Here is a 19,018-nt window from a genome sequence, read left to right as displayed (position 1 = left end):
AAATCAAATACGTTTAAAGATTTTACGGAATTCAAGAATATTATAATTTAAAATGCCTGTAGTTTGTAATGAATACGTGGAAAATTATTTTAATTCGTTAATTTGTAAAAAAAAATGTGCGTCTATATAATATACATTCCTATAAATAAGTTAACCGTAAAAATTAAAAATGATAAAATTATTATGATCTAGTAGGTGGGTACTTGGTGATTGTATTCAAGTAATCATTTGATGCGGGCAAAACTATGTAAACGAAATCAGCAAGACCTATTATTACGAATATTATGATTTACGGCCTCATACGATAGACGCATTTTAAAAGTGGGTGGACAATTGTGAAAAAGATATTAATTTATTTTTTATTCTACATAGTATACAATATACTATGAGATCATGAAGTATGATAACATATGTATAAAATATGTATATTATGATTTCTAGTAAGTAGGTACATATATTATTATTATTTTATTAATATATTATTAACATATTATCATAAGAAAAGTACAAATTAATTATACAGTTATTTCGACGATAACTAAATTCAAAATATAAGTAAATCAGTGTACAAAAACGTACTATGTTATACAGCTCTGGAACTTTGGTTATTTTAATGCAATGTTTTTTGTATTTGTTGGGTATTATTTGAACATTTAAGACATCCAATATCGTCAAAGCATTATAATATTCCAATAACTAATATTTTTTTCACACTTAACTATTTTTTTTAAACATCTTATAGTGATTTTCTTTTGTGAATTTTTTTTTCATTAAAAACCTAATCAAAGTAATGACAGATGTAGTCAATTTATAACAACAAAAACACTATAGGTACAGTATTTTTTACATTTATCTTGTCGACTTGTCAATTGTCACGTATGTGGATACGTATCGTAATGACGGACACTTGAATTATGTAATAATATATCTAATATTTTTTCACTTAGTTGAAAGTATAATGCACATAGTTTTCTGAAATATTATTTACGTTGTTTTGGTACATATTCGGCGAAAATTGTTTGCAGTTTATCACAAAACTAGTAATTAGTGATTTTACTACTAATAAGCAATTTTTCTTTCTTTTTTACATAGTAGTATAGTACTAAGTACTATGAAATATGAATAAATAATCAATTTATATCGGTACACGAGTATATAAAAACAACTGTGTTTAGGTCACATATTTTAAAGATTTTTTATATTTGGTCCTTGGATTTAATTTCGATAAACCAGAAAATGATTAAAACTATTGTTAAAGTTGAAATTTATTGAAATTACTATTATAGCTTATAAGTTAGATCAAAGTGTTAAGGGAAATTTAACGCTGGAAAATATATGAAAGTTAATTAGTCAAATTTCACGAAAAGAGCATATACTTTAATACTTTTACAGATAGTGGCAGATAATCACAAATCTAACCTCGAGAACTTGTAAATTATTTACTATATGTTATAACTATAGAGTTTTTAACGGTTCTTACTATCCTTGAATAATGTGTATTTTTAAATTAATTTCATAAACAAACATTTATATACTTTACTATTCTTTCTTAGTAAACATATTCTTTATTCTAATTATAAGATCTTCTCAATAAAAAATATTGCATTCATATTGAATAATGATCATCAAAATACATATTTCAAAATATTTAAATTTACATAAAAACGCTATAAATCAATTAATATTTTTTATACAGTTTCTTAGGTCGAAGGTTACAGTATGCATTTGTTAGTTAGACGCAGTTTACATCGATATTACTGTGATTTGTGGTTAGTGTAGAATACATTTTTTAGTGGGCACTATAGATAGATATATACCAAACTGCAATTACATTTTATGACTATTTATTTTTTATTCAAGAATATAAAAACATTATATTGTTATCATAAAAAAAATGTATGATTAACATACAATATGTAGAATAAATTATTATAAGTTTTAAGTAATTTAGATAGATGTAATATGAATACAACATATGCTTATTGTATGTAGATTCTTATGAAAAATACAAATAAATAAATAAAATATCGTCAATGTATAATTTGATGTATCATATTCTGTGCTTAAAATTGTGGAAAATTTCAGCGTTATTAGTAAATATTTGTTTTAGAAAGTAAAAAAAAAGTAAAATAAAGTAATAAAAAGTAATTTATAAATAATTCATAAAATAACTGTTATTGAATCGATCATTTATTTTAAAATGTAATGCGAATGTTCTTAAGGTTTTAATACACATCTTGGAACAAATGTAAATCTAGAAAAATGAATCCAATAGAGGTATATGTAAATTAATAATATAATATACCTACTATATTATTATTTAATTTTGCACTCAGTACATTTTCAGCTTGACTTAAACAGACATGTTTTTATATTATAACAAAATAATATTTTCATTAAGGTAACTTACTATGCTGATTAGCCGATGAAAATGGTGATGTATGTTTATGATATTATTAAAAAAAGATTAAGAATAATAAATATAGAATACAAAAAAACCGTGTACTAACAAAATATGTGTATTAATCATATTAAAAAAGAAAGTATATATTTATTATTTGAAACTATATATCTATACAATCGTGTACAATAACGAAATAAAAATGTTTACCATCAGTGTACGTTGAAATAAAAACTATAAATAAATATATTTCGCTCGTGGAGGTCGGACAGGTAAAAAAATAGGTAGTACCTATATTATGGTTTCTAAATACATTATGATAAACGTAAAAGAAAAAATGGTATTTATAAATAGATTATGTATAACTACATTTTAATATTATAATTATTGTGTATCTAATAATACTATTTATACAAGGGTATCTATGGTACTAAGTGTTTTTAATAAATTTTACAAGTTATTTTAATCACCTAAGACAATGATGTATCAAGATTTCATATCTTATAACAATTTTTTTTAAATAACATTATAGTTAGGTATATTAATCAAACAATATTACAATATTTATTATTTATTAATGATTTGATATCGTCTTTATTACTTTTCTATTTATACTAAGTAAAATAAAGGAAAATATATGTAAAAGGAAAATAAGAACTTTTACACCGAGAAAATGATCCCGAGTTTGGTAAAAAAAAATTGAGCGATTGTAGTATAATTGTGTTGAGATTTATTCAAGTAAAAAAAGAAAAGTGTGAAAAATCATTAAAAATGCGTCAATCCACCTTTACAGATTAACCACTACTATAATAATTTTATTGAAGGGTGAATGTTTATGCATTTTTATGTTAATTTCTTACTATACTAAAAGTTGCAGAGTAGGATAAAAATGCATATTGTAACCTTTATATTTTTCATACGAACATTTTTATGATGAATATGTTAGCATATTTTAAATTATTTTACAACTAAAGAATATTATAAGCAAATAATTTTTTATCAACATTTATAGGAAAAAAGTTTAAAAAAAAAACTAAAAATTTCCCATACTTATAAATAGCACAAAGAGCCAAAATATATTAAAAATTACACCGTTTATAGAAAATGATAATATAAACATTTTATAAAGATTTCAAGTATCTATGGTTATTATCGTTTTTAAATGACAAAAAAAAAAATGGGAAGAAATAGTTAATAATGTAAGTACAGGTGAAAATCGATTGCATAATAATTATATAATAATTGATCGATATTTATAAAAATAAAAATAAAATATTTAAATTGTCAATAAATAGCTCCAAAAAATTCAAATGATATGTATAAATACGTGTGAAAAATTCAAGTTTCTATATTTATTATTCATTTTTTAATTATAACAATATAAAGAAATCAATTTAGTCAAAAACTGGTTTAGCTAGGTTATGTCTATTTTTCCGATTAAAAAAAAAAAAATCTTCTATATTTAACTTCTCTACACTAGATCCAATTTGCTATCTAAAACCAGCCATAAAGTTGAGACGAATTTCGAAGCATTTTACTGAGTACTATCGTAGTACCATGCATACAAACCGAAAAAAAATACAAAACATTGTAAAATTAACATTTATCTCTTTGTTCAGAATCTAAAATAAAAATTAGGTAGTATAATTGTTTTTAGTTTTAAATCAACAAAATAAGAATAAGAAGAATATTTGATGTAGTTTAAAATTATTTCACTTTTAATTTAGAAAATAGTCAATACTTTCGAAGAAAATAATCTACTTAAAAAATTATAGTAAGAAAGGGAGATTCACTGGTTGTTTTATTACCAGAAAAAAATTGTGTTGAACCTTCTTTAAATTATACAAAAATTTAAATATTTGAAAATATTATGTTTAAAGTAAATACTACTTAAACATATAAATTCCAAAAATCAAAATTATTGAATAAACGCGTTAATAAAGTTGATGACTGATGAGCAAAGCTTGAGAATCGCCTTGTATAGTTATTATATAGTTAGACTGCAGCAATCGTACCTTATAGTGGTCTACCCATGGAAATAGTTAACGTTTCAAGGAGGGCGAATGCAATATGCGTCATAACTTATGTACACAAACGCTCGCTTATCGTACTTCCTATTTTAGTGTCGACTGTCCGAGAGTCATATAATATGTAATATTTTCAAGTCGACTTCATTACAGGCTCTATCTTATTCAAGGCGAAACCAATAATCTACGAATAGGTACTATATCGATACGTTCAGACTTTTACATACATATTCTCAATAATCTAATATTAATCGTACAAAAATATCAACGCAAATATCGCATAATGTCTTAATTTCAACAATTTAAATTTTAATATACTATACCATCTCTTTTTCGTAATCGTAAATCGTGTGACGCAAGTGAACGAAGCACGTTTCAAAAAAAAAAAAAAAAAATCGCGTCAAATATTACTACCTTTATTCACACCGTGTGAATCGCACGGTTGGCATGTTTGCAATAGATCGCTTCTATAATAATAATAATATAATCGTCATTAACACAGTATTACGGTAAATCCATTTATCGTGCCTTTCGAAACAGTAATTCTATGAGTCCAACATTTACAAAGCAATTTATTAACAAGAGTTTGAGAGTTTTGTCAAAATTTGGGTTACTTGGGCCAGTTTTAAAATTTAATTAGTAATTTTTACGGAAAACGAACGAATTGGGTTATTAAAATATATTATACAATAATACGACAAGTCCTCTTCAGTCTCCATACTTTTCGTCCTTTAAAATTTAAATTAAAACTATATAACATACATATATATTCTATAGGAATCTACGTGTATGTTATATAGACGTTAAAATGTTAAACCTTATAACTGTTTAATTACAACAGCTTATTCATTAACCAGCCGCACTGAGTTAACAAATAGTTGAAATTATTAAAAAAAAAAAAAATGAAAATCAGAACCATGCCATGCACTTTTGAGTATCTACCTAACCGTTTACAGACTTCCTAGTACGGATCAGCTTCTTGTATCAGTAGTTAAGAATAACCCCCTAGAGTTATAGCTTCATAGTGATATGTTTTTGCACTTAAATAACGTACGACGTCAGTCTCGTTACCGCGTTTGCCATAAGTATCCAATTAATTTCTATACGGCGTAGGCGAATAAGTAGTAATAATAACTATACGCCTACATACAAAACATAAACAGTAAATACATTCATAAGACATTAAACTTGCGAGCACTGTATTTATAGTTTTGCGTCCGATTGTCTAATGCCACTGTCTGTAAACAATACGGGGTGATTTACCAAGAATGTATTTAAATAGTTTAAATTTAAATTTTTGAATTTTTAAGTGACAGACAGACGGAGTAAACAAATTCAATATTATATAATATATTTTTTAAATTTAAAAAAAAAAATATTTTTAAACTCAAAAACTACTCGTTTTTTAAACTTTGATTTAGAAAAATCATCTTATAATAATATTATTAAGATTGTATAGTAGGTATAAAAGTTTATTTCTCATTTGAATAATATAAAAAAATATAAATAATTTAAAATATGATCCTCAATAGTATACTCAAATTTCCAAAAATCAGAATTATTTGAATAAATTAATCATGAAATAATATAGGGATGAGAGTGAGTGAGCTTTGTTGTGAATTATCCTGTACCCACGCGAATATATTTATACACTATTATATAATATTACCGTGTAATATAACACTCGGCTATCGCGACATTGCGCATTGTACCCAAAAAAGGTAAGACCGTTAAAACGTTTTTTTTTTTTTTTTTTTTTTTAATGAAATGAAATGTCGTAAATATTCTTATGCGACGGCCAAACAAATCCGTCTATGGGCTCGCGGTGATTACAGTTCTGCGGCGATGTATCTACCAGATGAAAACGATTTGCGAAACGTCGGTGGCAGATGTCATCGACACGGTGGTAGGTGCTTATAGTACTTACACATTGTAACAACTTGCATACTATGCATAATGTAACTCTACAGGTGCCCTGCTACTGTCAGCTATGGCTGAGTTATTTTTCCTAATAAAATATACATGTATATATGATTGCAATAATATATCGCGACGTCCACGTGAGAACGAAAAATAAAACTTTAAGAACCTGAACGATAATTTTATATATTATTATATACGCTACACTTATATGTATTATGTATGTATATATTCGCAACGATATATTATGTGTGTTATGCGTGTGCAACCGCGGCGCAAATGAGGCCAACAGTATATAATGCGCATGTAATAATAATAATAATAATAATAATAATGTTTTTCCGTCGTCGCAGCGGTCACGGTTGGATGAGTCGGTATACGGCGGTAAAATAAAAAGCGCAAAAACACGACAGACTCGTATAGTATAGGTACTACCTACTATACACTATCATGTGAGAGTAATATTTCTCATTCGCTTTTATATATTATTATTATTGAATACGCGTAAATCGCGAATCGACCTATTAAGCACGCGTGATGTCGCGTAATACGCGCTTATTATTATATTTCGCTTAAAGGCGAATGTTTCGATTATCGTTATTGTAATAATACATTATAATGAAAATTCGCCGGCTGTTCGCGGGAGTGTGAAAGCGAAGAGATCATAAAACAAAAGGACCGAAAACTCGATCGATGTTCCGCTGCAGCATCGCGTGATGTCGTCGCAGTCAATCGATCGGTGGCGTTGACGACAATATTATTATTATTATTATTATTATTATTTTATTTACGCATATTATATATGTATATGCATATTATGATGTATTGTTGCGAAAAAAAGCCGCCGACATAATAACGATTTCGAGATGTACATAAAAGCGCGTGTGACGAAACTCTCGAGCGGCTCTCTCGGTCCGGACAATTGCGATGACCCTCCGGGACGCGTTTATAATAATCGTCATGACGCGCGCGAAGTCTTACGTGTTCGTATACACCGTTCGCGTGTTATTGCCTACACATATATATATATATATATTTATTATATGCCTACTACACACACGGTTGAAAGTGAAACGGACGAATATAATATAATATAATGTGAAAATGACTATTGCGATCGGTTTGCTAGCGACGACTGTAGACGAGAATAGCTATGACATTATATTGTGGCACTTTGTGTATACATAAAAACCTACTTATAAGTTATAAGCCCGAGAATCGGTGATAGATCCAAAAGGGGAGGAACATTAGACAAGTTCATAACATAAATACTATAATATACGAAACAAATAGGTTCTATAGTAATCTGTGATTTTAAAATTATTTTACTAAAGAAAATTAACCGTATATAATAATAATTATAAATATTTAATTATTACATTAAAGACTATTAAACAGTTATTATTTATGTACACGAATGATAGGTAGAAGTGGCAGAACAGCAGTTTAGAACTAGAATACTTCACTTAATTTAAAAATTTTAAATATTAAAACGAAAATTTTCACCTATATATTGTCGAAATCTTTATATTGGAATACCCTTTGAATTCAAAAGCCCTTCATAAGTTATAATTTATTTTCCCCAGGGCTCCGCAAAAATTAGCATCGTTCCTTATTGTCAAGAAAAAATGATTTTGAATCTTGTAAAGTTTACCTCTACTCCGAAAAAATGTAACACATATAAAAAAAATCATAAAATATATGGAAATAATTTAAACATGTCATTAAAATATAAAATATTTTTTAAAGGCTTACGATCTATGTATTATGTAAACATATTAAATATACAAAACCATTTTCAAAACGTGTATATTTTGAATCAAGCTAGCTCTTTGTTGACCGAAAAGAGTATTTAAGCTCGTGCCTCGTTGAACATCCACTCAATAGTGGCTGATGGATGATTCTAAATAATACTATGTAGGTATGTAGCCTGCAGTCACGATTTATACGCTTATAGTATGGGAAAACGCATCGAAGCGCACAAACAATAAATGACTCACTCGCCTTCATTTTTCTTTTTAATAATGAATTCATTTAAATTCTGATTTTCAAAGCTGTTAAGTATACCATAATTTAAAATATTGAACTTTTAAATTGGTATAAAATATTCCGCGGGGAAAATTTTTTTTAACTATATAAAATATCGTTTTTATTGTAAATTATTAGAGATTTTTTTTTTTAATATTGATAACTAAAAATCAAAATTCAAATAAATCCTTTCTGAGTTTTAAGAAATTTAAAAATTTAATATAATAATACCTAATATGTTTTCAAGAAGTGCGGGGCCTATGATAATTTGAAATTATAGAGCAATTAATATATTACCATATTTTGTAATTCGTAAAAATGTCAGAGTATAATAAGTACTAAATTACACCATATATTTTATACATCATGTAAAATCATTATAATAATTAATAAGACATAAGGATTATTATCCTTAGCATAAAAACTATTAAAAATACAAAATACTACTAGTTCAAATTTAAATTTAAAGATATCGACATTAAAAAAAAATCTTTTTATTTACAATTTACAGTAAAAAAGAGCGATTCTTATTTGAAAAAATTTAAATTAGCGTTACTGTAATGTACAGGATAATTTTCAAATAGCATAAAAAAAATCCAAGTACAGTAGAATTCGCTTAATTGGGACACATTGGGCGGGACCTATTTGTCTCGATTAACCGAATAACTAATAAACTGATACATTCGTTCGGGACTATGCAATCTGTCCCTATTAAGCGGTTGTCCCCTCTATGTGGTGTCCAAAACAAGCGGATTCTACTGTATATCTAAATACGGTTTACAGCGGTGTACTATTTCTTAAAAATTCGGAAAATTTGAATAAACGCATAATTAAAAAATAAAAGAATGAGGGTAGATTTATCCACACTTGGTAAATCATCTCGTATACAAATGAATCGCAGATTTAAACACATAATATAAGTACCTGTACACACCGCGTACAGAGGTATATACATACAAGACATTCGCGCTGCAAAATATATAATATATTATGCAGTATTCGTGTGTGCTATTATGATGATGTATCATAATAACAGTATCTTGATCCGTTGTGGTACATAAATTACTTCGATAGTTAAGTGTCAGTTACGTAAGGTGATAGGTACCTAGGGTACAACTCATAATCTGCGGTAGTCTTAATTTTAATACTAGCACTTGCGAAACGCGTTTAATCGCAGAATAATGTTGTTATTATTTATGGTCGTTTTGATTTGAACATAATATTTCAGGTTGAAGGTGGAATATGTTTTTACTGCGGCGTTTAATACTATTACCGTGTTCCGGTCATATGTTCACCGTTCGCGATGATTGTATTATTATGTATACAATATACATATCACATGTTATTTTCGCTCCGATAAATTTACGTATAATATTATACGATAGATGTTAGGCGTGTGTACAACACTTGTTGTGTACTTAATGCGATATTATCACATATATTATATATTATGCTTCGTCGTGTACGCTGTACCTATCTATCCCTACATATACTATATAGAGGAAACCGAAATTGAAATAGAGAAACATACAAAGTGTGAACACGATATTTTCGATCCGGTCAGCAGTTCTAAGGTCACTCGAACGTATTAAATACAATTTTCGCAATGACTTTTCACTTGGATTTCTTCAACTGCATGTGTGGGTATAAAAATAACAAACACACTTGTACCGTGCAGTGTACACGCATTATACACATATATTATTATGTGTTATACATTTATATTATAATATACACGCGTTTAATTAATTTCATTATTTTTCTGAATAACTAACGATACAATTATTTTCGATCCTTGAGATTAATGCACAAATATATCCTTGAAGATTGACGGGAAAAACAATATTGTTTCTTTTGCTATTGTTCGCGATAATCAGCACAGATACACATATACATACATATATTAAGTAGTTTCATAAGCGTAATCACATGTAATTGCCAGTGAAAATATTTTATATTTCCGTTACATAAAGTACAACCGAGTCTGAACGCGACAAAATGCATTCGTTTTTTTCTCCGATTTTCCGCCACTGAAAAATAGTGAAAAAGTCGAGTTCTACAGAATAATAATTGCAAAATATGTTAATGTATATACTCTAACACAATACGTGATTGTATAGTAATGACCATATAGTGGGTATATAAATATATAATTATAATAAATATAAACGTCAATCATGAAACGATTTACGTACCTGCTTATATACGTTAATAATTGTGTATATATATATATATATATAGCTCCAAAGCCGAGCTATATAGGTGGGAATAATTATATATTGGTTTTAAAACGAGGCGTGTGTTCATTTTTTGGAAAACACTTGTTTGGCCAGTAAAAAGCTCTGTCGTTATGTGCAATGCCTAAATAGATTTAAAACATACTGGTTACTCCAACTCGTGAAGTTCATTATCAATCAATTTAAATTAAACACTAGTTTTTTAAAAAATTAAGAAACGACTATGTCAAAATGTAGGACACCTACGGCAATTTGATTAAGTCTATACTATTTTTTTGCGGGTAAAGGTATAAGCTCCGTTCGATGCTTCGATTGACTTTACAAACACGTTAATAATTATTGTGACCGGTCGAAATTAAAAAAAAATGCGCACACCCTCTAAACGAGTACTTATTATGGCTGTAATGCTGAACTTAGCACTCGGCAGTTTTGTTCTTCTATAAAAAATAACCTATACATTTATTTAACGAATACAACCAGAATGACGATACGAAATAAATAATTAATAGATTTTATATAATAATAACACTTGAGAAATGAAAAATTAAATTGATATATTAAAATTAACAATATTATTCAAACTATATTGGTACACAGATCGACTAAAGAAATCTATACATATACATATAATTATATAACATATAAATCATATATTTGTATTACAGACATTTTGGATTGAATGATTGACAACAATGTTAATATATATACCTATATTAGTGTAATTTCAGATAATGCCCTATATAACCATGATATTACATGATAAATGATAATTATTATTCGTTATAAATACTAGTTACAATAATATATGCAATATGTTACATAATAATATAATATGAAATATCTTGTAAATTTACTATATTGATACTAATGATAGAAAAAAATTGATTAAATATTTAACAAATAATTTAAAAATGCCTGTTTTTTATGTACATGTTGTATAATATAGGTAGGTAATCGTTATGATTGCTGGACTTTTCTAACCGTTGAATATTTTTTATACCAAGTTTTTTATCTACATGTTGTCTATGATATTGTAACGGTAACATTATTATATTACTTAAATAAAATAAATATTTAAAAAATTACAACGATAAAAATTTACTTACCTTTAATAATATAATTAATAGCAATTTAAATTTAAAAATTATATTCAGGACAATCAGGATATTATAGCCATTTAAGTAAGTTCACCGTAATATTATACTGAATTTTGTGTACTTTTAAGGCTTAGTACACTTAGACAAAAACACTTTTTCAGTTTTAATATATTGATTTCATTTAAGTCCTTCGAACACAATTATAATGTTCGCGATTTTTCGTCAATCTTGAAGGTAATATAAATTATATTAATAAATCTTTTATTGCGATTTTCAAATACAGATTATTGAATATTTTTTCTCAATAAGATATGACCCGTTTCTTTTACTTTAGTTAGTTTAGTATATTTGTGAAGGACAAATCAGACAAAATGACAGAAGAAAATATAATTTGACAAATGAATGGGACAAAATTAATAGCGCTAGGCCAAATGACTAATGAACCAAACCAAAATCCACTTGTTATGAATAGTAAACGCATAACCAGAATAATCATTTTTATTTCATTTATTTTTTGTAAAAATTAGTGAAAACGTCACTTTGAAGCGGAAATAATGACCAAAGGTCGATCAAGTGTTCTACGACAATCGTATATTTTTCCATAACTCTAAACACTATCAATTCCCTATGATGATAAAATTGTGATGATTGTTCAGGAAAAGCTCCAACAAAATATTTGTCGTACTTCTAAGAGTTCACATATTAATATGATATGCTTTATCTGAATATAAACGAATAAGTAAGATATAAACGCTATATTTTGTGCAATCGACGATCGAGAAGGTCGGTGGCAGATATGCATATTGTATAATATGTTTATGTGATTCAACGATTGCGCATTTTGGGCAAGGTCGACTAATGGTTTTGGCGCAGGAAAGGAATGCGTTATTAGTAATATTATATGAATGTTACATTAGTATACACATGTTGTTTAAACGCTGAATAGGAAGTACAAATAAGATCGGTCTAATATCCGGACAGTCAAGGTGGTCGAACTGAGATTTCCTTGACTTTTAGTAACGATAATTGTGGTTAATTCCGGATGAATGATCATATTATTATATATACATCTATAAACACACACATAAATAGGTGTACGTATAATGCAGACACGATACGATGCCCGAAGATATATATTGTTTGGCTATAATGATTAAATATATATACACGCATTTCTTCTGCCATAACAGTATACAAAATGGTCGTATCGATAAAATGTCTAATCGTTACATCTACTTGTAGACATTATGAAAACCCTGCATTCAAAATGGGTTATATTTATAGACATTGATAATATAGAAATGATAGAAAATCCATTTATAATAAAATGATAAATACTCAAAGCGTAACTTTCCCAAAATTTGGGAGTATGCGCCCCATCGATGCCACTACTGTTATATTGTTATAGTATATTTTAGGTAATAATTCCGACTTATCGCTATCTATTAAAAATATTTATCAATTAACAACTAACAATATTAAAACATATAATTGATAAAATAAAAATTTGTCGTAAATCGTATTGCATTATAAATTATAACATATTATAATTAGGGCAGTGAAGTTATTGCATTTACATATATTTTAGCTTAAACGTGTTTTTTTAAACTATTTATCTGTTAATGCCAATAATCTGGATTTAACGATGGCTTTTTCCGTCGATGGGCAACGTAAAACAATCATAGGTACTTATATAAAAGCTTGTTTCCATATTTTGCTGTTTAAAAAATAAGAAGCTCCAATTAACCTCCCTACTCCCGAACCTATAATAATTAGATGGAGAATATGAATTCAGCGTCCTACTGTTGCTAAAAAATGTTAAAAGTAAGAAAAGTTATATAGCTATTAAGCTCAATTGATACTGTTTCTATTTAAAAAGCTCAATAAATAATAATATAACAAGTGATTCAACTGATTTAGTATACATTCATTTCAATTATGACCAGTAGAAATTACAAAGCTCAAAACCCAATATATTCTTATATAGTTGATAGTTGATGCATTATTTGAATTTAAAAATTAAAGGGGAAAGTAGTGAAGTACATATAATAATATAATCTTTAATTACGTAAGAAACGTATATTTATACAATAATTCTGCAGTTTATCTAGTTTAAATTTTAAATTGTTATAAATAATAAACACAGTTGTGTTTTTGGTGGTTTTTATGTAAATAAATAATTTTGAAAAATTATAAAATATAAAGTTCAAGGTCGATGTTTGAAAATAATTCTTGGTTAAATGATGGTTGCAATTTTTCCAATAAGAGATCCAACACGAGTATAATAATTATATATTTTCAGCTGAATTGTATAAAAAAAGATTACCCTATTGAATAATTAAAAGTACTTATATATACTAGCCCAAAATTAAAACGTTTCACATATTATTATAAAACCTCGTTCGATTTTTCTTTATTACGCCATAATGTTTCATTATATATTTCTATATTAGTATATGTATGTTTGTTTAATATCTGATACCAGTACTACCTACAATTTATTTAAAATATACGAACGGTAGAATAGCTATAAATATTGGTTATACATTTCTATTTATACATTATGCAAATTAATTAATAATGTCTTTTTTTTACGATTATACATTACGAAAACTTTTTAAAACCAATTTGCTGAAATAAGATATTACTTATATAAATTTAAAATAAAAAAAAAAAAAAACTATAACTAGGTATGCAAAATCAACATTGTATTATCGGTTTCGGTATACCTACATAATTAATGCGATATTTTTTTTTTTTTTGTAAACGCCTAAGGAAATCTGCATTAAACGCAACAAGGTTGAATGATGGTGTTTCATGGTCAAGATCCGTGAATTGCAACTGATGTGTAAAGACTATACACTTAAGTATGTACATAGTTGCTAACTTATTTGTCTAGTCATGAGTGACTGTTATTATTATAATATATACTCAATCGAATATATAAACTAGCACGATTACCGAAGTTCGTGTACCCCGAAATCTGATAATTGGATTCTTGCACCTACAAATGCTATACTGTTTTATACTCTTGTTTAAATTTACTCGTATTAAAGTTAAATATGCCCGATATTTTAACGATTCAACGCAAAGTACATAATCTATTTATCTATAGTCGTTGTTATAGAAGTTAAACAAGTTACACGAACAACGATAATTCTACCACGAGATTGTCAATATGAATCGCCACACTGGCTCGTTTTGATTTTTATAATCAATTTTTAATATTGTTATATAGTAAATCACTATATAATTATGACGGATAGAATAACTTTTGGTTTTAAAAAACAACAAATAGTAACTAATACTTAAGAATATACCGATGAATTTATATACTAAAATATGAATTAATCACAACATTGTCAAAACTTAAAACTTACACAATATGACGTTTCCGACGAACAGACTCAAGGTGACAGTTGTGAAGGTGGTGAACCTCTGAAAAAAAAAATTCATTACCATCTACCTGGTATAGGTGTGTAAGAGTAGGTATTTATTTGACAAGGTTTAAACTTTCATTCCGGAAGAAATAAGACGTGACTGTCGAAGCATACATTACATTAAATACAGAGTGTTCCACTGTATCTACGTGTTTGTAGTGTTCCCCCGCAAATAAATGTAATTCATTTAACATCTTTGTAAATCTGATTTTAGCATATTATTATTACTTTATTGTTGTAATTTACAAAAAATAAAAATAGCAATTTTTATGAGTATGATATTTAAACAAAAATATTATTTTAATTTCCGCTTAATTTTCCTAGAGATATTATGCATTTTCAAATTGAAAACAATTGATACAAGAAGCACAAGTAAAACTACAATAATTATTTGAGTAAAAAAATTTGTGATTTGAGTATGAAATCTAAGAACCTTGTTTTATAGCCTTAATAAATGGTTAAAGTGTGCATAGAGATATGAATTACTTACTTCTTTTCGAACTCCAGGGAAGATGATAAGAAACGCTGTGAAAATCGTACCGAAAATCAGACAGGTTGTAATCATTTGTACATCACCTGTGACCGGTGTACGGTTGCTATAACCGTAAAACATTGGTCCTCCGTCACTCCTAAGCCACTTCATTCTGTAACACAAAACAATTTCAAAGTTAAGATCAAAATGTTTGTAAATTTATAATTATAATATAGCTCCCGTTAATTAGCTTATCTCGTCAAATTAATTCGTTCATAGAATTAGCACTGGACAAATGAAAACATGTTGATATTACTATGGCAGTACAAGCACACGTTATTATTTAGAATAAAAATTCAATGAACGAAGAAGTTCATTTTGTTTTTGTATGCCAACGTGTTTTCATACTCAATTGATTACAACAATATTTTAATGTAAGTACCTACTACCTACTTAAAAGTTATTTATTTACACAATTTTTTTCCCAAAAATAAAAAATGTTCTCATTAGTAGATAAATGTTCTATTGTAATTAATTTGCTAACACTTAATATCTATGTAGCTATATAGTATAAACGTTACAAGAAAAGAATAAATTACAACTTTACGGGTATTCATATTATAAATCACACGCTCATGACTGTAGTATTAAATATCGACTGTTATTATCGAAATTAAAATATCGTTGCATATATAACGATTTATAGAACTTAAGTCTAACTATATTTTTTCTTCTGACCCTAATCTGACCTAACCTATGCAGGGACGTAGTCCTTTTAAGACTGTATTATTAATCACTATAAACACTTTATTATGTATACATAATAACTTGATGACAGCTCTGTTATATTATGTATTATATCCATAGATCCGTGCGATATTATATATATATATATATAAAAAAAACACTATATTTTTTATCGTCATTGAAATCGTGGTTTCTAGTAAATAAATAAGATGGCTAGGCAATAGATGATAAAACGTACATCTCATCGATATCTCAATAATCAATGTCGATTATTTTCAACCGCAGCAACATTGTACTGTTATTGTTTCTTGTGTTTCAGATAAGTAGGCATTGTGGTCACGGTTAAAATTAACGTAGCGCGTAACGTTCATCGAGGAATTCGATAGATATTATTAAAATACAATAGAAAATCACCATTATATAGTTGTGGCATGTTAATTTTGACCAACAGATCCGCATAAACCTGTCCTGGGTGTGACCAAGGTCGGGGCAAAGTGGCTTTTGTGCTCATGTCTGTAGCTACTGTATTAAAGTTGATCTTTGCCATAGAACTTTTTTTGCTCCAATTCTTTTGTTAACGACAATGTGGCGACAAATCATTTTCATATTATTGATATTTATTATTAAGTTATCATGACCATATTTTTTTCTGCGGCAAATATTATAAGACTGTGTTATAGAAGGCAAACTATTTGTATAGGCACGCAACCGTCAGAATCACATACACGCATTTCGCCCAAACTATGCAATATAGTATAATAATATTATGTACGGTAGTCTAACCGTTTAAGTAACTCTTGAACATTAGGAAAACAAAATTGTGATTTCCATTGAACGGGTCTATTTAAAGACTTATACTATAGATAGGTATATATGGTTATATAAGTGCTAGTGTGCCATAAGGCCAATTATCTTAAGTTGGTTATAAACATCTATAACTTATCAGTTAAGTATTTTCGAGATATTATTTACAAGGCACATAAGATTTTTATTTTTCATCAAATACAAATGTTAAATAAATATAAATAGTTTCTATACAACGATTACTCGTTTTTTGTATTGCATAATATATGTTGCATTTGCCCTATTAATAAGTAGATTCATTTAATTCAACCTCATTTAAACCTATACTATTCTGATGTTCTATTTCTATTAAATACAGCAAAACTTATATTACATGAACCACAACCAAAAATTCGTACTATAGAGAAATTTGTTCAAAACAAAAAAATTGATTTAAAATATGTTTGGGTTTGACTCTCAAAAATATTTCGTGCTTATAAAGTATAAAAAGTTCAAAATAAGTATAAAAATATTGAAAATTGTATTGTATAATTAAAGCGATTTTATAAATATTTTGGAAAATTTCAGTTATCTACAGTTATTGGTTATTGAATTATAATAAATAACAAAAATAAATAGTTATTATATAGATAAATATCCTGTTGTAAATATTTGAAATTCTAATGCTAATAAAAGATTAATTATGTAATTAATCGAATTGTTTTTTTTTTTAGATAGAATGAAAAATTTATAAAAAATATTCAATTTTAAAATCTTAGGTTTAATCTTTTGTATATTTCTAACTACAAAATAATTTGTACTTTTAGAGATTTTCACATATTTTGTAATAAATTTTAATTTAAAAAATATTATAATATACATTTTTAGCATTTTTAAATTAGGAAATGAAACACTTATTAAAATGAAATGAAAAATCTAGAATTAAATTTTCATGCATTTTTATACATTCATATTTTTTTTATAGACAATTATAAAAAAATATCAAAACTTTTGTTTGTCTACAAATAGCTCAAAAAAGTCAAAAGATTTTTAAAATTATACCATATGAAAAATGATAATATAATAAATACTTATAAAATTTCAAGTTTCTGCAATTATTCGTTTTTGAATTATACCAAAATAAATAAATCAATTTAATCAAAATCTGGTTAAGCGTAAAAATTCCCGTTTTACCTTAATTTTTTGTTTGTTTTTTCGCTATTATAAAAAAAATACAGGGAATTTTCTATTTTAACATCTCTAAAGTACAAACTAGATTTTCTAACCAAAACCTCCTTTAAAGTTAAAAATTTATAATAAAATTATTGTCGATGACTCATCGTGTACCATGTACCTATACACAAAAAAAACACATAATTGTAAAATCAATACATTCATTACTCCACTCAGAATCTAAAATACTTGAATGTTATGTTTACGCAGAATTCAGATAAATAATATTATATTTTCTTTTAAATTTTCCGACACAACTTTGATTATTTAAATTAGACATGTAAAATAAATAATAATCATGTAATGTTTTTCTAAATCTTATATCTAATATCCTAGGTCGGTTAGGTTATAACGCGTGCTATTAATTAGTGTTAAGAAAAATAGTAAATTGTTATTTCAAAAGAAAAATGATCAAATACGTACAATATTTATTGAAATCTTATCAATCCTAAACCTAAAAGCTATATAAATCAAGTTTAATAATAAATATGACTTTTAAATACTCTTAAACGTGTTCTACTAATAGTTATTTAAATTATTGCGACGTCGTGAAAATAAATAAGTTAATAACAAAGACTTATGCACGTATGTGACATAGGTATGTATTCAAACCTTTCACTGTTGGTATTTGTT

General features: G+C 26.9%; 1 protein-coding gene across 2 annotated transcripts in view; it reads right to left on the bottom strand.

The window, feature by feature from the left end:
- LOC113548097 (dual oxidase maturation factor 1) overlaps nt 1-19,018 on the bottom strand; it is a 64,285-nt gene that overhangs the window by 6,171 nt on the left and 39,096 nt on the right. For both annotated transcript variants that reach the window (XM_026948771.1, XM_026948770.1), the window contains exons 2-3: nt 15,641-15,794; nt 15,091-15,148 (exon numbers count right to left, since the gene is read on the bottom strand). In XM_026948771.1, the coding sequence (XP_026804572.1) occupies nt 15,091-15,148; nt 15,641-15,793 (211 nt within the window). In that variant the 5' untranslated portion in view covers nt 15,794. The remainder of the gene's footprint in view (nt 1-15,090; nt 15,149-15,640; nt 15,795-19,018) is intronic.

Source organism: Rhopalosiphum maidis, chromosome 4 (genome assembly GCF_003676215.2).
Source record: "Rhopalosiphum maidis isolate BTI-1 chromosome 4, ASM367621v3, whole genome shotgun sequence".
In the NCBI taxonomy this organism is placed as follows: domain Eukaryota; kingdom Metazoa; phylum Arthropoda; class Insecta; order Hemiptera; family Aphididae; genus Rhopalosiphum; species Rhopalosiphum maidis.
The sequence above is the reverse complement of the archived record's forward strand: the minus strand, read 5'-3'. Positions and strand labels throughout refer to the sequence as shown.